The sequence below is a fragment of the Cyanistes caeruleus genome, chromosome 3 (assembly GCF_971803275.1).
Source record: "Cyanistes caeruleus chromosome 3, bCyaCae1.hap1.1, whole genome shotgun sequence".
Lineage (NCBI taxonomy): Eukaryota > Metazoa > Chordata > Aves > Passeriformes > Paridae > Cyanistes > Cyanistes caeruleus.
This window is the reverse complement of record NC_141703.1, coordinates 40,449,876-40,471,158: the sequence shown is the minus strand read 5'-3', so window position 1 is coordinate 40,471,158 and position 21,283 is coordinate 40,449,876. Positions and strand designations below refer to the sequence as shown.

Below are 21,283 nucleotides of genomic sequence, written 5' to 3'. Positions count from 1 at the left end.
TAATTGAATTTGAAGAAAAGGTACTGAACTTCACTCTGTTTCCAGCAAACCAGTGACAAGTCTGGTACTGTGCTTGATTTTCTACCTCTACCTTAAAAGCTGTCTCTGTATTTCCCACAGAAGTCCATACCCGGAGTTTCTCCTCAGTTACATTTTATCATTCAGACACCATCTAGACTTGCCTTTTCTTTTTCCTTTTGCTAAACACAGAAAGTCACAGAGGTTTCTGTGAAATCCTCCATGGTGGATCCCTCTGCATTAGATCACCTGAGTAGGCTCTGTGAAGCAACATCTCGTCAGTAACCATCAACCTAGTCAGACCCACTGTGCTGTGGATTGCCTGGGGTACCCAAATCACAGGGAAGACCTCTTCCTGTTCCAGATGCTGCCATTTCTTGCCTCATACAGCCAGTGTCTGCTGTTTTCAAGATACTTCAGTCAATTAGTCAGGCTTGAGTCCTGTTTCCCTACACAGCTGCTGGAAACTGCAGGCATTTCCTGGAAGGGAAGCCATGGAATGGGAAAAAATCACACTGGACAATTCCACTTTTTGTGCACTGCTCTGTCTTAAGCTCAGACAGTCTCCCATAGATTTTTAGACTGAAGTGAGATTAATTTCCAGCTCTCTTGCCCTCCAAGAATGTTGGTGTGTCCTTGTGCATGCTTATGCAATAGCTTGCTCTGGCAAGGTAACAGAATAGCAGAGTTAATTTCTGTGAGATCCTAAATGTGAACCAGTTCATGGCAAAACAAGGTCTTCTGCAGATGAAGGTTTGTTCCTGCTTTCCTCATTTGCTCTGTGGATAAATCTTTGAGTCAGACCTTTGAGGTAGATGTACATAGATCTTTATCCTATAATAAGCTCTCTGAAGAAGACAAAAAGCTTTTGAACTCAAGAATGATTTTATCTGAGTCAAAGCTAGAATAAGTAACTTCTTAAATCCAAAAAACCCAGAGTAGATAGATAAGATGGAATGAAAAGAAAGTATATAGCATTTTTGTTGATTTAAAACCACTGTATCTGTTCAAAAGGTGTTTGCTCCTAGGCAGTTTAATGGCTCTAAATAGCAGCAAATGCTGCACTGACTCCTCTGATACTGAGGAATTTTCCTTCCATCTGACTTTCTGAGGTCTGGATGTAGGCTGCTGGCTCTAGGCAGTCTCTGTGTGAAGCTGAAGCATCCCCAGCCTGTGCTGTGACTTTCTCTCTGCAGGCATTGCAGTCTCTGTAAGGTCCTTCTTGCTATGCTCAGTTCCTCAGAAGAAAGATTGTTTCCCCTCCCTCCCTCCGCTTTGCTGTTGAGGAAGAGTGTGCAGGGTATGCCTGTACACCCCAAATTGCTGCCTTGCTGTGCAGTGCTAGCAATAGATAGCTTAGTGAAGTGATCTGTTGGTCTTCGAAAAGGCAAGGAAAAAGGAAATAGGAAAAGGGAGTCTGGGTGAAAAACTACTACTCACATCTTGCAAAAATGACTGATGCTTCAAAAGGAATCTTGCCTTCAACAAATGAATATCAAAACACATAAATCTGAAATAAATAAAATGTTGTGACTTCAGTGTTACTTTCTTTCCTGGATTTGTCTGTTGTTTTCTTCAGTCTCTCACTTCCCAGATACCCATCCCTGCCTTGTGATGTCAGCATATGGTTAGTCTTTATAATTTTCATGTTATTAATGAGTATCCAATGTTGATACTCGTCTTCCCTTTCTACCTCTTCTACTTGTTCTTTTGATGGTCGGGGAACTCTTGCTTCCCCTCTCTTTTGCTGCCCACACACTCCTTGGACACTTTATTTACCCTGCCATATCTGCATCTTCACTGTTATTCTGGGCTCCTGCTGGAGCATGCATCTCCAGGGCAGTCACACTGGCTCCTGCAGTGCCTGCCGTTTCATACCTCTCCAGCTGAAGGAAGACTAGGGATTTTCAAGGTTCTCACTCCAACTGCTCCTTCTGTTCCCCCATGAGGGCAATGTTTTGGGAACCCTGTGATAATGTCCTGTTTTGTGCTGCCGTTCCAAGAGCATGGGATCATATGGATTTCTATAGCACTTGTATCTCTGCCTGTAGGACATGCACAAAACTTAAATCCTCACTGAAGATGATAGCAGGTCCTGGAGTGTGATCTTCTAGTTGGGTATCATTAAATGAGGCCTGAAAATAGAGTTAATCACTTGCTATTAATAATTATGAAGTGCAGGAGCTTTTGAGTATGTAGTAGATTCAAAGTAATAATGTAGACTTTCCTGGCTTTGGCTGGAATAGAGTTAAATTTCTTCCTAGTAGTTGCTGCAATGCTGTGGTATGATTTTAGTGTAAAAATAATGTTGATAATACTCTGAAGTTTTAAGCTGTGGCTAGATAATGCTTACCCTGAGTCAAGGACTTTTCAGTTTCCCAGGCTCTGCCAGCACCAAGGTGCACAAGAAGCTGGGAGGGAGCATGGGCAGTAGAAGCTGACCTGAACTGGCCAAAGGGCCACTCCATGCTGTGGAATGCCACACTCAGTATATAAACTGGGAGAGTTAGATGGAAGTGACTGATGGCTGCTTGGGGACAGGCTGGGCATCCATCAGTGGGTGGTGGGAAACTGTGCTGGGTATTGCTTGTTCTGCTTGGGGTTTATTATTCTCTCTTTTTATAAGTCACTCTTTTCATTCTGTTATTATAATTATATTTGATTTTATTTCAATTATTAAACTATTCTTATCTCAACCCACAGGTTTTACCTTTTTTTCTCTGATTTCCCTCCCCATCTCATGGCAGGGTGTGTAGGCTGTGAGTGTCTGTGTGATGTTTAGCTGCCAGCTGGGTTAAATCAAGACAGTCCTTTTGATGCCCAAGGTGGGGCCCAGCAGATTGAGGTAATGACAATCTGCCTAGAATGTGTTGCAACAACTTTGTTATAAGCATTCATTATACTTAATAGTCCTGGTCACGATGATTTCTTTGCTCTCAAAGTTGATGTGGCCCTTCTTGAAGTTGCATTATGTAATCCCTTATTTGCAATGTTCCCTCTTGTGTTGTTCAATACCTGTGAGAACTGGACTAAGGTTATCACACTGTACCTTGTAACAAACACTTCTTTATGATGTGATGGAATTGCTGGTTGTGAAATTAATTTGGTATTTGTACTCAGCATTGCAGTCCGTACTTCAGGAACCTATAAATAAGTTTATTTTACCTTTTCTCCTCTGAGATCCAAATCATAGCAGAGACACTTTCCTCTCTCTTCTCCTTCAGGACAATAACAATAGCTCTTCAGAATTTTGAATGTCCTTGAGGTGTTCAAACCAGCATGTTCCTATTGCTGTAGCTTCTGAATGTGTTCCAGGTCTTATTTAAAGTTAAACAACTATTTAAGAATGCCACTCAGAGATCTGTCCTGAGACTGGATAGTCAGGAGTGGCAGAGTGTGTGGGATAATAGGGGCAAGTACTTAATTCCAGTAATTTAAAGTGGGTATGTGCTACTCCCTTCAATAGGAACTTGAGGCAGAGCCAAATGGTAAAGCACAGCCGATACCACTAATGGATTTTTCTCAATCCCTTTGGTGGCAGAGTGCAGGCCATGGTTTGCTTTCACTTGTGGGGGTGCCCAGTACACCAGGAATTGACATTCCCAGGGGTGGACACACAGCCCTGCCAGCTGCCATGGACTGATCCAGACTGCCCTGGAAAGGGGGAAGCTGGGGAAAACCTGCAATACAGTGATGGCAGAAGAGGAAGTTTTGAGAAGGGGAGGAAAATAGTCCAAATCTCTCAGAAAGCCAGTTTTGCCCTAAAGCAAAGCAAGGTCAAGAGACTGAAGGGAAGATCCAGTTTTTAGGAGTAAATTGGAAACATGAATGTCATGAGGTCCCAGTGGGTGTGGTCAACTATAATAACAATTTTATTTCAATTATTAAACTGGTCTTATCTCAGCCCATGCCCCATGGAGGATGAGATGGGTGAGTCAGCAGCTGCATGGTACTTACTAGTTTCTGGCTGGGGTTATACCCTGAAAAGTCAAGGATCAGTAAAACTAGTATGGCATATAACTGGGAGCTGATTAGGGCTGTACAAGTAGCTTTTGGAAAACAAGAATGTAATACTTAAGTAAGCTAAAAAAGTCATTTCCAGGACTGTGAGATTTCTCATTCCCGTGACACTAAAACAGACTTCTGTAAAGCTTTCCTCCACTGCAACTTAGCTATTTTATTTTTGTACTACTTAGTAATTTCTTTGTATTCAACTAGGACAGTAGTACTCTGAACTTATTAGCAACTGTTAGAAATAATAGGAAATAATATTTCTTATGCTGTTATCTCAATTATAGTTGCTTATGCTAATTCTAACATTTAGTTTTAAATACAGAGGGTTTATTTTGACTGTGTAACACTTGGAGAAAGATGGAATCATACAATGGAGGTTTGTTTATGTTTGTTTCTTTTTAGAAAATAGCTTTAGACTATATCAATGTGGCAGTTATCTTTAATGAATCCATAATGATTGAATGCATATGGAATGTTCTTAATATGCGTTGGGTAAAGAGCAATAGTTAACCAATTAGAGGACTAATTTGTCTTTAAACTGTTTTATTGTGTAGTAGTTTATCTTCAAACTTGTCAATAACTTAGAGGGCATAATGTAACATTGTTTTGAAAATGGTTCTTGTATTGGTTTAAAAAAAAAAAAAAAAAAAAGACTGTGAAAGTGTTTGGCTGTATGTATCCACCCCAAAACTTGTTCATTTGTAGACACTGCAGACATTTGATTCAGTTACACTGAATCTGAGCTCTAGATTCCCTCCACTTTCACTTGAGTAAGAGAGATGTTTTCAGGAGGGAATTAATCCACCCTGAAGTAAGGAGCCATCTAAGCCATACATACTGAGTCCTGTTATAATTGGCAAAGATAGCATAGCAAACCCTTAGCAATAAAACCAACATGTAAAAGAGGTGAAGAGAAAGTGTATTCTTCATGGTGGAGCAATATTGTTTGAAAGCTAGGCCTGCCTCAAAAATGGGAGAAGCAATGGAGCATACATCCCTGTATCCTGTGTTTAGTTTTACCTCTGCACCTGTGCCTGTCAGTGGTGTGTGAATGTGTGTGCTGGGCTAAGGCTCCTTTGTATTAATTACATCCTTCCGCCATCTCTCCTCAGTAGTTCTTCACTGCTGTATACAAAGGAATGAGATCAACAGGTTGTGGGGAGATTTTGTCTCTGTGTCACTCTTTGGGGCTGCCCATAAGACTTTGGTGTTGTAAGGATGTTGAGAAGCTGGACAGGTGTTGAAGGAGCACTACTGCAGTGAGCAGGAGCATGAATTCTCATCCTTTGTGAGTGATGCTGAAAAATCTGAGCTTTTCCAATTGTGGAGAAATGCCTTGAAAAGCATTTGCAGATATGGCATGGTCTTCCAAGTAATGATGGAGAATATAACAAGTGGCAACAGCAGATGGTGTATGAGGTGGTTTAGGCTGCACATTAGAAAAAGAACTTGAGTAGGTGGAACATGTGGCACCAGGACAGGTCATCCAGCATCTCCATTTTTGAAGGTTTTTTAAGACTTGGCTTGATAAGACTCCAGGTGACCTATTGGTACAGTGCTGGTGATAGTCTTGGTTTGAGTGGAAGGCTAGATGGACCTCAGAGTTACAATGTTCCATATCACCGTTTGTACAGTTTTGTGCTTTTCCTCTTACAAGATGATGTTGCTGTGATGCTCCTTTCTGGCTCATCCTCAGCTATGTAGAATGATCTTACTGCTTGTTTGCAATCCAAATGATTGCACTTCAGAAAGCATTAAGGCAAGAAGATGAGAAGAAACTGGCATTCTGCCTCTCCTGAAAGGTCCATGTGTTTTGGTATTAATAGTGTTCATTTCTGAAAGAATCTGCAACTGAATTTTTTTCTGTCTGTGGTAGGAAAGGACTCGGTCTACAAACCACCTGGGAAATTTGCAATCACAAAATTGTGATTTTATTAGCAAGATAGTAGGAGAGAAGGTAGCTCTGGACCTCCGCTATTTATGTCTTTCTGTGTGTGCTTAGAAGCAGACAGATAATCAATGTCCAGACTTAAAACACGGATGTTATAAATTTACTTAATTCCTTACTACCTAAGGGACTGTTGGTATAGTAAAACACTAACAGTTAAAACTTGTGTGTCAAGCTTTGTGGATCCAACAAATACTCTAACTGTAGCCTAATAAAATGTCAGTAAAAAAAACTTAACAGTGCCTTTTTTACTAATTAAACAGTCTAATTCATGTCTTCTGGAAAGAAGGTAAAATACAGTACTTGAGTTCAAGGTGCATCTGCAAAAGGGTTTTAAAGCTGTTTCCTTTTAAACCTTGGCTGACAAAATTCTGAAGAAAAAATGTTGTTTGATAAAGTTTATTTGGAAAGCAGATGCTTGCTGAGTCAGAGTTCATGGGATTAGAATATTGTACACTGATTATATCAGGCAGCAGCTGTGGCTCTGATTCATGTGCCAGGTTTGCATTAAAAAAGGATATCTCTTCTGGGGCCAATCAAAAATACTAATATTTGATCAAGGAATTACTAGCTGAATCTTTATTAATTGCATAGTGAGGTGTTCTGTGACCTTTATTTAAGATGATTCTTCAGCGGCTAAAAATTAACTAGTCTGTTTCATTTAGAGAAGGCTAATCTTGGAAATATCGTTAGGAACTAAGCACCTGCTCATCAATCAAAAAACTTTTTATGGGAAGAGGTCTTCGATGATACTTCTTAAGAAGACAGAAGAGACTTCCAGATGAAGTAAGTCCATCAAAATAGTAAATGAAAATGAAGGATACATCTGGATTTGATGCAAAGGTAAAGATAAAACTTCATTATGTAGGATGGAAGTAATTAAATTGCTTTTTTCAAGTTACTTTGGGGATACAGAGCATGTTTTTATAACCTCTGCAATCTTGAGAATAACAGGTTCAATAAAGATGGAATTTCACTGTAGGATTTTATTTATTTATTCACTACACTTGCCCAAGAAATCATGTGACTTCAATCTCCACTAGGTATGTCTTGCTAAAATATAATCATAATTATTTTCAAAAAAATGTCAGACCCTAGTAAAGGGAAGGCATTGGCAATAAAAATGTAGAAAATGTAAAAATGTTGCTGTGTGTCTCGCTCTCTGCTGTGCAATGCACATTGGCTTCAGTGGAGGCTCTAGCACAAGGTAGAGGTGAGGCTAAGTCAGCATTCCTCAGTCCCAAGGTGCTTCCTCACCAGCCTGCAATTTCTCAAGTTAATGTATTTGGGACTCACTTTGCCAGCTCTATTGCCTACCCAAGTATGAATTTGGATTTTTTCCACAGCACTAATGTATTTTGCATTTACAGGAAAATAATTTTTTTTTTGTTTATTTTCATGTGCCCTTTCATTTTCATGAGCTCTTCACTGGTTTGTGAATTTAATTTCTTCTTAAAAATATTCTTTATATGTAGAAAATATGGTTCTCTGTCCTAAGATGTTAAGAAATCATGGTCATTTTTGCAGGAGGCTGTTTCAAAGCTGGAAAAAAGGGAAGATTCTTACTTGTTAACTATCAGCTTGTGAGTTACTTGGACTAGCAATCTGATAATGTTTGGCTTTTTACGGAGTGAACAGAAAGGGGGTTCAGAAACAGCTCAGGGAGATTCCAAAATCATGTGATCAGCTTTTAACATAGGCATTTCATTAAGTTACATTTGCATTCAAAATTGGAAAACAAAAATTATTCCCTTGATTTTGTACAAGGATTTTATTTTTAAGCACTTTTCCAAAATTATGCATTGTTGAGTGAGCCAATTAATGGAAATAGCATAGTCCATTCTTCTAAACAAAATGTTCCTGGTACAGCAAGCTGGAGGGATATTTCCATATTTTGTTTCACTTGCTAGTCTTCAGGCAGAAAAATTAATACAAAGTACAGCCTTTTCTTTCACTAGGAATGTGTCTATTTGAAGGTGTTGCCACTGTCTGATACACTGTTGAATGCAGTGGGAATTTTTTTTCTCAGTTTTTCAATTTTTCTGCTTGAATGGCATAAAAAAATTTACCAGCAAACATACAGTAAGTATAGTGATAAAAAACTTAGAAAGTTGTGAATATAAAACCAGAATTCTCTGCTTCACTTTACTCCTCTTTCCTTTTCTCACAACTGTGTTTTGCAGTTCTTAAGGACATGTTTCCTGTGCACTCATTTTCCACTTGGGGTGCATGCTGGAAAGTGAATGAGGGTGCAGATGGGAGTTCAGAACTTTCAAAGTCCATAATCCGTTTGCTTTTTTCCCCCTTATTAATATACACCCTACTTGTGTTTTGATAAATGTAATTTCTATCCATTTTCTAGCAGCAAGGAAGGAAGGACAAATATTTTTGACTGGTGCAGATGCAAATGACATTGTTTGAAAGGATCTTGGCTGCTCTAGCATTTCCTTGTGGTTGGAGACACCGTCTAGGAGAAAAATGCAATGCTCCTGCTGAGCAGGGAACATGCAATGAATGACACATCAATCAATGAGAATATATCTTTTTCTAAGCACTTCACCTTATGTATTGTGGTCTTACTTTGGAAACAAAAATACAAACAGACGAAGGCCCCCCTGCCATTTGTAGCCGTGCTTGGAATTTGCTCAGGTAAGCGGAGTAAGCAGAAGTCATCAAAGGCATGTGCAGAATTATCTCTAGTGATGCAAGGGCTCTGTGGAACAGCAGCTCTGGCCACATACTTAAATGTGCTCAAGGGGACACAGCCTGAACTTTGTCCATTCTGCTTTAAAACTCGATTTAGTTGCAAATTTAACAAGGTGTCTATGAGGGTAGAGATTTTGCTTGGTTTGGTCTTGTTTTGTTTGGATTTTTACACTGTAGTGCAAAACCTACAGTTCTCTTCAAAAGAAAATCAACTGTAAACTGTATATAAAACAACAATATTTAGGACAAAAGATCCAGTAGTTTATTTCCTTTTCATTGTTATTTCATCTCTGCTATTTAAATTCAATGTATTAGGCGTGCTTGTAAGTCCGTGAAGAATCTGATAATCAAGGGTCTTTGAGGTCTACAAATTAAATCTCTTCAGTGACTATTTATTGAGATTGTGTTTGAGCTCTATAGGATTTACAACAGATGCATGGTTTACTAAACAAATTATGGTAAGTCTGTGTGTTTTTCTGCTTCTATAATTTTCAAGGTTCTAAAAAGATCCTATAAAAAGGAAATATGCATTTTAAATGCATTTAAATGAATATTCTGGATGTTCCTCTGCATAAAGACACATATAAGCACTCAACATTATGTCCATAAATATGACATCAACCCTCTTGTTATCAGGAAGCAAGGAAACCTGTCTGTTATTCTTGCTAGTTTTGAGTTTTCCATCAAAGAAATCGATACCAAACTTCAGAAAGACACAGATTTAAAAAATGTTTTTTAAACTTCCTCACATGTCTTCTTTTGGTTGATCCTGGCCTGTCTTCTCATCAAAAGACCAGTAGGTTGTGAGCAGGACTACATTTGCATTTTCCTTCAGCTTTGTGATTGCCTGCTGAGACTTGCAAACATTTTTACATTTTGCCACACTGTTTGCAGATTTGTTTTTGATGCATATAAATGCTATGGAACTTGAATTGATGCACAACATGACAGTTGTTATGCTTTAAAATAATTGGTATGGGTATGGGTCTTTTTGCTGGTAAAACTGGGAGAAGGAATTAATGAGAGGTACTTTTTCATTTGCTGTTTCAGTGCTAAGCCTCTCTAGACTTTTTATGTCTGTTTTTACTGAATTCATCTTTATCCTACCTAATGATTAGTAACTGCGAAAAATAGCTCATAGTTTTAGAAAGAGATGACGTTTCTTGTTCTGATAATATATGGTAGAGCACTTTCATTTTGCTTTGTGCCTGTTGTACAGTTTGTACCTCAAGATTTCAGTAATTAAGCAAGGGAGGAGATGAGGAGGAAATATTCTTGTGGTAAGAAGGTGCTCTGAGGTTTCCTTGGTTTTTATCAGAGAAGACATGCAAAATTGCAGTTCTGTTTTTCTTGTTTAATTTCAATCAGGAAGTTTAATCATATTTCAATGCCAAATGAAATGCTGGTGCATTTATAATTTGGTGGATTTAAAATTTTCTTCTGGTGTAGTAGAAGGTGCTTTTTAGCATCCCTATCAACAGGGGAATCTGCTCTTGCAGTTTAGAAGGAAATGGCTTGAGGTTTATATTGTATTGTAAAAGTAAGATACAAAGACTAACTCACTGCTATCTCATGATTGCAGGTCTGTGATTACAGCGTCTACTTGCTTTATTTTCAACAGCTTTTCATAGCAGTGTTTAATTCTGTAGGATCGTTCAATTTGCTTCATGTTTCTGTCCTTGAAAGACTATGAGTCTGATTTCTGTTCTGATAAGAGGGTTCATGCAGAAGTCAAGGCTTCTAACTTCCAAAGATTTTTGAATCCTAGTAGCACCTCCTTCCTGAGAGATTGAATGAAGTTTGCAAAGTAAGTGCCCTTCACTTTTCAAATATAATGAATTGTACGGTGAGTTAGGACTATGTAAGGGTAACTCTCTTACATGTGATAGCTTGAGTAACTCTGGGTAGAGCTGGATGAAGAGCAGTGGGATGCTCACACTCATAAAATCCTCCTTGCTTAAGACCATTTACTGCACAGTGCCAGAATAACAAAGATGTGCTTTGTTGGTTCGTGGTGGCTGTGCCATGGTCCTAACCATGATGGCAGGAGCACTCAATTTCTCTGTTCTGCTGTCTCCTTTACACACCAAGTCTGTGCAAAGGATGCTTTTGAGTGTTCCTGGCAGTCTGTGAAGCTGCTTGAGTGCATGCTAATGATAAGTGTATCTTATCCAGGTTACAAGGCTTAAGCTTATGGAATCACTTGCATTTCCAATGATGTTTTTCGAAAGAGAAAAATCCAGTCTTGCTGATGACCCTTTCTTCTGCATGGTGAGAATATTTCTACAAATGGTTAAACACTTCTGTTTATTGTGAACATCACTAAACTCCATCAATACACATTATAATGTGTGATTGAGAAAATGGTTTGGGATGTTTTAAATGTAATGATTTAGCAGCTTCTTTGAAGAATATTTTATTCACTGATGTTTTCCAGTGTGACAATGAAAAGTTGGTAAATGCAGTTTTAAAGACTTTGGATTTATTTACCTCCTGTTCTCATTGAAGAGATTCAAAGCCTGGCAGGTACCTGTCTTTAAAATCTGTAGTATAAATGTCATATGAGATTATATTTTCAACTAAAATGTCTGCAAAAAATGACATGTTGGACAGAGAACAAATAGAACAATATTTTCTGTTTATGGGGCAATTCAATTCCAAATAGAAAGCTATTCTTCCTTAATATTTTTCTTCTCTTTTGTGAAACTGTCGGCAATTGAGTGTTTATCCTAAATGCAAACTCAAATAGCTGCCAACACTTTTAGAAATGAGTGGTACATAAGCATTTCATCTTAAGATTGCTTATTCTTTCCTTAAAGTTTGTGTCTCTTTGAGTGAGTTACCCAGACAAAATTTTGTCCAGAAGAAATAAATATGGTGATGGCTATTATAGTACCAGTAGTTTAAAACAGTGTAAAAAATTCCAGTACAATAGATAGCAACAATACAGGTCAGGCATAAAGGGTGAGATTTTCCCATCTGCCACCCAGAGCCATGTGTGGTATGAAGTTCTTTTGGCCATTCTCTCCGCTGTCTGCTTTCTCTTCTCCCTCTCAGTAATACAGGTATGCAGATCTTCTCTGCAGTAATGCATCTGAAAACTGGTTGTAGCCCAAATACTGAATGTTTCTAGTTTTTCTTACTTTCTTCAGTTCCAGCAGAACCAATTTCCTATCTTCCTTTGCAGGAGGAACAGGCTTCTCTGTGAGTCTTGATTATGGTAGTCTTTTTCATGGTGTGGAAAATATGTGAGAATCTTAACTTTACTTATGCCTTTTTCTTTCCTTGTGCTGTCAGAAATGAGGGTGTTTCTATAAATGATTAATCATATCCATTTACTGAGGCTGTGTCATAATTTCCTGTAAAAACATATGGGAAGAGATGTCTGTCTCTGCTCTTCATCATTATGTCTGCAGAAACTTAGGAGAGCTAAAGGAGCTTTTGGAAATGATTTGATTTGTCCTATTTGTCATGAAGCAACTTTCAGTGTGGAATTTCTTCTCCAGGACTGGCAGTTGTAGCTTTAGAAGTCTCTCTGGTGTCCATCCTTCTGGAGGATGCTGATCCAAAGCATCCAGGATTCCAAACAGCTTGCTAGGCAGGAGGATTTGCTCAGCTGTATTAATGGTCCTCAGTGAAATAAGGCTCTGCAGGATTTCCAAAGTGTCTATTTCACATGACAGAGATTATTCCCATAGTGTTGCTTGAGCTTGAGGATCATAGGACTTGAATGTTCTGTATGTCTTTTTTAAGGCAAACCTCATAGAAAAAGCTAAAGTTGTATGGCTGTAAGATTGTTAACCTTAGGAAGTGATAAAGGTTGGATGTTGGGATTACTGTGTCTTTCATTTGTTTGCATGATAGCATCACACTGTACATCAGGTGGCTTCTTGACAATTCCTGACAGTACTCTTGGCAGCAATTCAAGCGTTGTCTTTGCAAATTTTATCCATTAGAGACTATCTGTTTCTTGTAGTTCACTCCTTCTAGCACTCTTTGAACTCCTTATTTTCTCAGTATTAGTAGCTGTAGGCTGGGTAGTGTTTGTGTGCTGTGGACCCCTGTGTGACTGGCTCACTACAAGCTCAGAGGTGTAGATACAGTACCTAAATGTGTCCAGAATATGCACAGTAAGGATGTCTTCCTTAAGTGATCAGACATTCTATTTACCATTCGGTGGGGTGTTTTCCACTTTTGTTTCCAGTGCCCTCAAGTGCTAGTTTGCAGTTACTGTGTGCCCGTGAACAGAGAGTGGTGCTTGTGTTTCTTGTCCATTCATAGTGTTTTATGGCTTGTAGTTACAGTCTTATGTCAGAGAAGTGTATTGGCAGAAGAACTCTTAAAATACAGTGACAAACTCAAAAATCACCAAGCTTTTACTCTCTTTTTCCAGTTTGTGTTTGGGGTGCTTGTGTTATAGAAGGAGTCAGATGATCACAAGTGATTTGAGCATGGTGTACCATACCCAACACCCCTCTAGGTCTTTCCTTGAGGACTTCAGCATGATGAAAAGCTAATCTGCAGGAAAAATTGTGAGTATTAAAAACAAATGAGTAGCTGCTGTTCTCCCTCTATTTCTCACTTATGACCCTTGTCTAGCCTCCTAAACAAAAGAATCTAGCAATCTGTCACACGAAGCATTCTTGACATCTCCAAAATGAGCTTCTCCCCCTTTCTTTTTTTTCTTCTTACTTAGATTTAAGTTGTTGCATAATTAAAATCTGACATCCTGCTTACAGTCACATCCTGTTTGCAGGATTGGTATCCATCTGGCTCACAGCTGATGGATCTTCATACAAACCCACTCTCCTGACATCAGACGCCACTTGAGAACCCATGCCCTTAAATATCACCACAGCTATATTTTTTAACCCCCTACCAAGAATAATAATAGAATCTCCTGATTTGGAAGCAACCCAGAAGAATAATCCAATCCTAAGAATCACACCCTGTGCCCGAGGGCATTGCCCAAACACTTCTTGAACTCTGTCAGACTTAGTGTCATGAACAGTGGGTGAAACTGGGTGTCATGAACTCTGGGTGAAAAACTTTTTCTAATATCCAACCTAAACCTCCCCTGACAGAGCTTCAGGCCATTCCCTCAGGTCCTGTCACTGTCACCAGAGAGAAGAGATCACTGACAGCTCCTCCACTTCCCCCATAAGGGAGCTGCAGACCCCTGGGAGGTCTCCCCTTAGGCTCCTCTTGTCTGGGCTGAATAGGGTAAGTCACCTCAACCACACCACATCGTGTCTTCTCTAGACCCTTCACCATCACTGTAGTTCTCCTTTGGATGCTTTCTAATAGCTTTATATCTTATATTGTGATGCCCTAAACTGCACATAGACTTGAGGGTGAGGCCACACCAGCCAAAAAGCAGAGCAATCGGTTTTCACTCTCCAGCTTCTCATTCCTGAGTCTGTACCTGCATCCATCCCTGTTGCAAGTGCAGAATCTGGCACTTGCTATCATTCAATGTGTTTAGCAGGAAAATCACACAGGAGAGTACCTCGCTCTGAGCCTGGTGTTACCAGCAGAATTTTGAGGGTTTTGATCACAGGTCAGATTATAGGCCTGGTGGCTGCAGTGGGGTACACCAGTCTCAAAGGGGAAAAGGGTCTCTACTTAGGAGTTAACATGGCTTGTTTGGAGAGCTGTAAATTAGATTTTAAGGGGGAAGGGATAAACCTGGATCACTAGGGATAAGCCTGGCTCACTAGAGATAAGCCTAGGGGCAGCACGCTTATTTTAGGAGGACAGTAGCAGAGGTAGGAAATGGTTTCTTTAATAGTAATGAAACTAGCAAAAGGAGAGGGAAAAAGCTAGTTTCTTGTTAGAATGCTGCCTGACAAAAATAGTTGAAAGGCGCTTGCAGGTGGCTCTTTCATGCAGCATCTATAGGGAGCTTTTGATACAGATTTCTGAGAAGAAAGACCTGAGCGGCTCTGCACTCCCATGCACAGTGCTGCCTCCCAAAATAGGTCCACCCTTCTCCACTTCTGCTCCTTCCATGCTCATGCAGAAACAGAAAATTCAACAGAGGGCAGATTCAGGAATTCACAGACAATGGGAGCACCTTGGGGAGCCCTGGTGGAGGGCATCGCCCCATGGGGCTGTGAGGTCACAGAGTCCCTCTGACTTGTTGTGTGCCAACTGTGGTCAATGCTGCAACAGCAGCAGCATCAGCATGCTGCGAGCATGGTGGGTCATGGTCCTCACCCAGTGCCTCCTCCTCTTTCTGGTGGTCCTGCAAGCCCAGGACAGCCAGTCTGCTCCAATACAAGGGCAGGGAGCAGGTAGGCAGGCAGACACATGCACCCAGCTCCAGGCTGGCAGCAGCGGGGCCAGGGCTATGGCTGGGTGAGCCAGAAAGGCTCCAGGGTGCAGCATGGGGTAAATGCACCATGAGGAGGAGGGGGGTGCTGCAGCTACTTTGGGGGGGATGAGGGGTTCCTAACAAGCAGAGAAGTGGGGAGTGACAGTGTGGGGCCAGAAACTTGGCAGTGGGTTCTCCACCACTTGGCAATGGTTAGCCAGCCTCCCGGTGTGTGCCCTGTCACTGTGTGATCTCCAGACACATTCTGTATACACAAATGACAGTGGAGAGCAGAATGTGTAATGGATATGTCTCATGGGTGTTGGGTTGTAGATGTGGCCAGACAGAGGGCTTTTCCAGCTCCTCAGGTGGATCCTCTGCTGGTCCCCAGCTTGTATCCCACAGGTGAGTATCAGTGAGTCTCTACTGACTTCACAGAGCAAGCTTTCCTTTTCCATGTTATTTGTGTGCAATGTAACTTCGTAATTTCTGTTAATATCCTCATATAAAGCTAAAACAGGGAATGATTTCCAGCAGACACTTGAAGTTACAAAGAAGGTCCTGAAAGACTTGGAGGAAACTGAAAACGGTTAGTATAACTCACTCTGTTAACTGTTAGGACCTGGGGAGCTGAGCTTTTAGCTTCTTGTAGCTTTGTGCAGTAGGAAGGGATCAGTCAGAGCCTCACTGCAGGGACACTTGCACATTGCATGGGCTGCAGAGCCACAGAGATGGTCCAGCACAATGTCTGCTACCAGCTGAGCTTCGAGATGAGTCCCACGGACAGCTGCTGCTGCAGCTGTACCATTACTGGTCAGAGATGCTTTGTGCAGATGTGAATATCCAGATGTCAGGAACAGGTGTGTGCTGAATTTGTGTTCAGCTCATGCACAGCCCAGCTTCAAGGCAGGAAGGACAACCCATGAGAGATTCTGCAGGCACTTCTGCTTGTGATGGATTTTCAGCCAGCAGACTGATAGCCATGGTGGGATGAGTGTGACTGGTGGTGGTGCTTCTGGAGTGTGTGAGGGATATGCAGAGGAGCTAACTGCTCTTGAGCCAGGAGAGGGAGAGTACCCAGCCAGTCACTGCAGGTGAGAGGGCTCTTGGCTGCTGGAAAGAAGGTGCAGGCAGTTTTGGTTTGCAGAGACCAGCAGGCTTTGTCAGGGCTGCAGGCAGTGTTGAGAAAGAAACAGGAGCAGCTCTCTGAGGATGACTTTTGTCTCTGGTGTGTGGAGGTTACTGCCCCCAGTTTGCCACAGAGATGCTTGTAGTCATGTCTGGATAGGAGGAGAGATTGCTCCTTTCCCACCACACCCAGCCCCCAGGAATTTCAGAACTTTGCTCTTTTGGGAATGGGGCCACCTGAGAGATTATTTGTAGCACAGAGCACAGTAATGTTTGCTGTTTTCTCCTGCAGGGCCAGAAGTTGAGTCCAAGACTCAGAATCCTGTATTGTTCAACATGTACTATATTCTTGGGCTTACAGTAGCCTTGTGTGTGGTGCTGCTTTGGATAATTTCATGTTGCATAGGCATATCATGGATGAGGGAGAAAGACATGTGAGTTGGTTTTCCGCTGCAGTTTTTTGTTGCTAGCTTGACAAAGCAATTGCTGGCAGTACTCTGCTGAGATTTCCCCAGTGCAGTCCTTTAACTGTCCTCTTCATTCATACCAATGAGTAGTTGTTTCTGAAATGCATTTGCACAGGGGCCCCCAGACACATGGACCAGCACCGGTACAAGTTCATATTGACTGTCTGGAAGAGCGAAGATCAAAGAGGTAGAGGTGAAGCAGAGTCAGGAGAAGGACCAGGATGCAGATCTCTCTACTGTGCCCACTTGTTTCAACTGCCCTCTGCCTGATGGTGCCTCTTCACAGGACAACTGGGTATCTGTGGATTCACCCCACATCATGCCAGTATCCCTGTAACCAGTATCAACAGGGATATTGTGCCTCAGAAGACCATCATCTTTTTGATGAATAATATATACATATATTTGTTTTTTGCCAAAAGCAGTGAGTTCTTGCCTGTTTTGGGTGTTTCTGTTTGGGTAAAATGCACAGAGCTGGCACTAGGGCTGTACCTGTGAGAGAGGCAGTCAGAGACCTGCACTGCAGTGTGGGACACCTTTGTATCAGCATCAGCCTGTTTTCCTCACTGGGGCCATCATCAAGGCTTTCCTGCATCAGAATGAGGACTTGCTGGTGAGACATGAGGTTCAAAGGTCTGTCCATTAGCTTGTGATGTTGTCCTGAACCAGGATTGTCTGGGTAGAGAGGGAAGGAGGTACTGGGAAGGATGGGCATCCAGTGCTGAGCACATCAAGGAGGGCTGATGGGGTCACAGAGGCTGCAGATGCAACAGTGTCCCCCACCCCAGAGTTCAGAGATGATAAATGAGTGGAAAGTTGGAGCAGGGCTGAGTGGGAGAGGAGAGTGAAAGCAATATGCTGTTAATCACAAGGGTGGCATTAAAAATGAAACAGAGTTAAAAGAAATAACAATGAATAGAAATAATAGTAAAAGTAATAATAAATGTAAAAAGAAAGAGTTTAAATATTGTAGATTGTCAACAAAGGGGAGGAACACCCTTGGAATGCATCTAAAGTCACACTGGCTGAGTACAGCAGATGCCATCCAGGCTGATGTGGAGTCTGACTTGCAGGGTTCTTTTCAGAGCATGTCAGATGACACAAAGTGCAGACCCCAAGGCCAGTTTTATGATACCTCTGCCCTGCAGCTGTGTCTGAAGGGTACAGCAGCCAGGCAGAAAAGGCTTTAGACATTGTCCTAGATTACCTTGCAGGGCATTATAATCACCTCTTCCCAACAGCCCTCCCCCTGTGCAGAGACCCCTTGTTTCACCAGTCAGCCCAGCTGCTGACCAGGCTGTCTGTGCATTGCCATTCTGCACCTGCAGGAGCTCCCCTCAGTGCCTGCTTTGCCCACTTGGGTGTCAGCAGCCAACTCTGAAATTCTTAGCACAGGGAAAGTGTTCTAGAAGATGCCAGAACAGTTCTCTGAGGATGGCTGTTGTCTCTGGTGCGTGTAGGTTATTGTCAGCAGCATGGCAGAGAGATGCTCATAGAGTTCTTATCTCCCACCACACTCAGTTCCCAGGAATTCCAGAACTTCGCCCTTTTGAGAATAAGGCCTTTTGAACTACGATCAGCATGGGATGGGAGTTATGGCTCTTGACCCTCCATACAAAAACCACACTCATAAAATCAGAATCATAGAACCTCTTGAGTTGGAAGAGACCCACAATGATCACCAAGTCCATCTCCTGGCCTTGCCTAGGACAGCCCAAGAGCCGCAGCATGTGCCTGAGAGTATTTTCCAGATGCTTCTTGGACTCTGTCAGGCTGGTGTTTCCAGGGAAGCTGCCACTTGCGGTGCAGTAACCATGATATGCACACCAAGGCTGACACAGGTGGGAGCTGCCGTGCTCAGGTGTGTCAAGGCAGTGTTTTTTTCAGGGGCTCCCTGTCACCCACACTGGCTTGTGCATGTAGGTCTAAAATGTCCCACACATTTTGGAAATACGGACACTTTTTTTTTTCTACCACCCAGGCACAAAAAAACCTCCAGGAGGAAGAATAGGATAGATCTGAGGGAAGAGAGCCCTTTTTTGTAATGTATCAGTATTATTCCTGTCAGCAGGCTAATGCATTGGAGGCAGTTCTGCTGAAAAGCCATTCAGATGCAGTGAGTAGCTGAGCAATGGTGTAATTTAATGCTGGGCAAACAGCCTCAGTGAGGCTGTGCTCTCTATAAGTTTGGCTGTGTTCAGGAGTTTGTCTCAGGTTGGGCTATGCTTTTTTTTTTTTTTTTCATTTTAGCTATCATGCATTTATAAAAATCTATTTATGGAAATACAAGAGTTTCATGAATAAATGAGATAGCATATTCCTTTCTTCATTTTGTGAATTACAGTATCAACATTTTAGAGCCTGTTCATGAATTAATAATTACTTTAATCAATAAAAATAATTACAGTGCTAAGAACATTTTAACAATGAATGCTTTCATGCCGTTTTCACTCCTTTTTAATTAAAGCATGACAACTCATATTTACCATTTTCATCATGATCTCTCTAAATGGTGAAATTTGTCATCTTTGACTTGGGCTCTAATTATAATTCTTTTAGATGGTTCAGATTTCTTCTCATTATTCAATTATGCTTGCTCCAATTTTAAACTGACAAAATTTTCCTCTCTAAATCTCTTTCATGCTGTAAGAATATCTTTGACTTTATAATACCCATTTTAAATATTCTATGCTAGCCAAAACAAATGCAAATTAAATATATGAAATAGAAAAACAAATATAAACTGCTGAATATAAATAAATACAGCAGAAGACCAATTATTTTTGGTTTAAATGCATCTATCTTACTTCAGTATAGCATGAAATATTAATATAAATTTGCTTCAAATACAGAAATTGTAATAAGACCATAATAAGCTTGCAAAAGCACCATGCAAACTTAATTTTTGTGCCTGTGACACAGCCTCCAATTAAATGATCTCTTATAATTTTTTTCATATGGAATCTCTTCCTTGCTTTTTCACTAGATAGCATGGCATTCCCTTAAATATAATAACTTGCTATGATAGGTTCAGCCTATTCTCCATAATTACTTTAGTAGTTTTTTATAATCTTGGCCATGCGAGAAAAAAATTATTTTCCTACAGTAAGATTTGTTTGCCTCACAAATTGTGAGTTCTCTTGGTGCCTCAGCCATGTTTTGCCTGGAGTGAGCCACTGAGGAACTACAGGGGAAATTATTATGCTTGAGATGATCACAATTGGGCAAGTAGGACCTAAGTTTTTTTAATTCTCTGCTTTGTAAAATACCATGTAATGCTAAGAAATGGTACAAGCACTCTAAGAGCTTTTTACTTATTTCAAATTCAACCTTCAGAGGCTTCAGGAATTGGCTTAGCCTGGGGGCTTCCTCATGTGGATTCATACCATCTGAAAAACATGTAATTGTGATAGAAGGATCAGTGCAATGTCTCTGTACTCCCCAAACCCCACAATGTTTTTTTTTTTACACCTTGCTGTTACTTTTTTTTTTTGTCATTATATTTATCATTTGGTACAAAATGTCTGCAATGACTTTCTTTCCAGCACATCAGGTTTTCTTGCGAATGGTGAAGAGTAAATAGGTGTATTTGGGCAGGTATCAATGGGTTCCAGTTGCTGTGCTTGTCAGGTGGTTTTACCTATTCTAGGGATGTTTTGTTGACCTTTATGGTTTTCAGTCACTGTATAACATCTGCCTAAAAAGCCAAATACATACTCCTGTGCTTGTCAGAAACTGTCACTTACAGCCAGACTGCTGCTTCAGGAATTTGTTGGGCGTCAGTCTGCAGACAGATCCCACCATTTGAATCCAACCTCCATGAACTACTCTGATGGGACAATTAAAGACCAAATTATAGTTTGTGTGCATGGAGGGGAGTAAGTTAAATTGGCAGATGAAACCAGATTCCTGCTGTCATATTTCTGGAGTGCTTGACCTAATGTCATCACAAGGTTGTTTCAAGACATTTTTGTGCCTGCACTTTCCAGTAGTTTTAGAACATCCATTAGGAAGAAAGCAGCAAATAATTCAGTACAGAAATAGATCATCATAAGGATTAAAAAATTTGAGATGCACAGTTCAGAGCTTTGCTGCTAAACCTAATTTAGCAGTCAGCAACTGCTTTCTCTGAATGACTTTTTCAATAGCTTCATAAAAACTGGCTTACCATGCTGGAAATCCTGGGGTTAATTCCAGCTCTGGAACAAAAGTGTGCTTCTGGGTGCCCACATCTCTGCTACCTTTTACCAAGAGCTTCTGACCTGTCCTGCTTTGTCTTTTCTTTCTGCCCAGATCCTTTTTCAGACTTTTTCCTTGCTTCTCCCAGCTGCTTCTCCATAGACGCTCTTCAGGCTCGGTCCAGGCATTCCTGTTTGTTCCTGGGTGCTGCGCTGTTCGCACATTGGATTACACTGTGGCATTTAGTACCAATATAGTAGCTAAAGAGCTAAAAAGAGCAAAAGTGTAAAATTTGATAATGGTTACATTCTGTTTTTAATCTGGAGGGCAATGCCCCATTGCAAAATATGTATATAAGTGCTGCTTTACTTGTAATTGAGATTAGTTGGTGTATGAGACTCGTGTTGGCTTTCTGCATACAGCAGATTTAATTTGTGGTATATTAATTGCATTTGGTGTGTTAGCATCTTAGTGAGTTTTAATAACAAAAATTATTTTTAGAAATTT

At 40.8% G+C, this 21,283-nt stretch overlaps 2 protein-coding genes and 1 long non-coding RNA gene across 6 annotated transcripts in view; 2 read left to right on the top strand and 1 right to left on the bottom strand.

Annotated features, from left to right (window-relative positions):
• Positions 1–21,283, top strand: part of HS6ST3 (heparan sulfate 6-O-sulfotransferase 3) — a 271,118-nt gene that overhangs the window by 125,217 nt on the left and 124,618 nt on the right. The gene's annotated exons all lie outside the window — the stretch shown is intronic.
• On the bottom strand, positions 13,037–14,683 carry LOC111944963 (uncharacterized). Its single transcript, XR_002871474.2, has 2 exons — positions 14,622–14,683; positions 13,037–13,204 (listed from the first exon to the last, which is right to left on the bottom strand). It is a non-coding gene; the product is annotated as an uncharacterized LOC111944963 (long non-coding RNA).
• Positions 14,464–17,530, top strand: LOC147654103 (uncharacterized). 4 transcript variants are annotated; one of them, XM_086880873.1, is made up of 5 exons: positions 14,464–14,982; positions 15,336–15,407; positions 15,514–15,591; positions 16,423–16,564; positions 16,713–17,530. In XM_086880873.1, exons 1-5 carry the CDS (start codon positions 14,697–14,699, stop codon positions 16,786–16,788), a joined length of 654 nt encoding a protein of 217 aa, XP_086736999.1. In that variant the 5' UTR covers positions 14,464–14,696; the 3' UTR covers positions 16,789–17,530. The 4 variants fall into 4 exon arrangements, 3 of the variants coding, with proteins under 3 accessions (XP_086736999.1, XP_086737001.1, XP_086737000.1); XR_015284450.1 differs by having other exon boundaries at positions 14,873–14,887; XM_086880875.1 differs by lacking the exon at positions 15,514–15,591.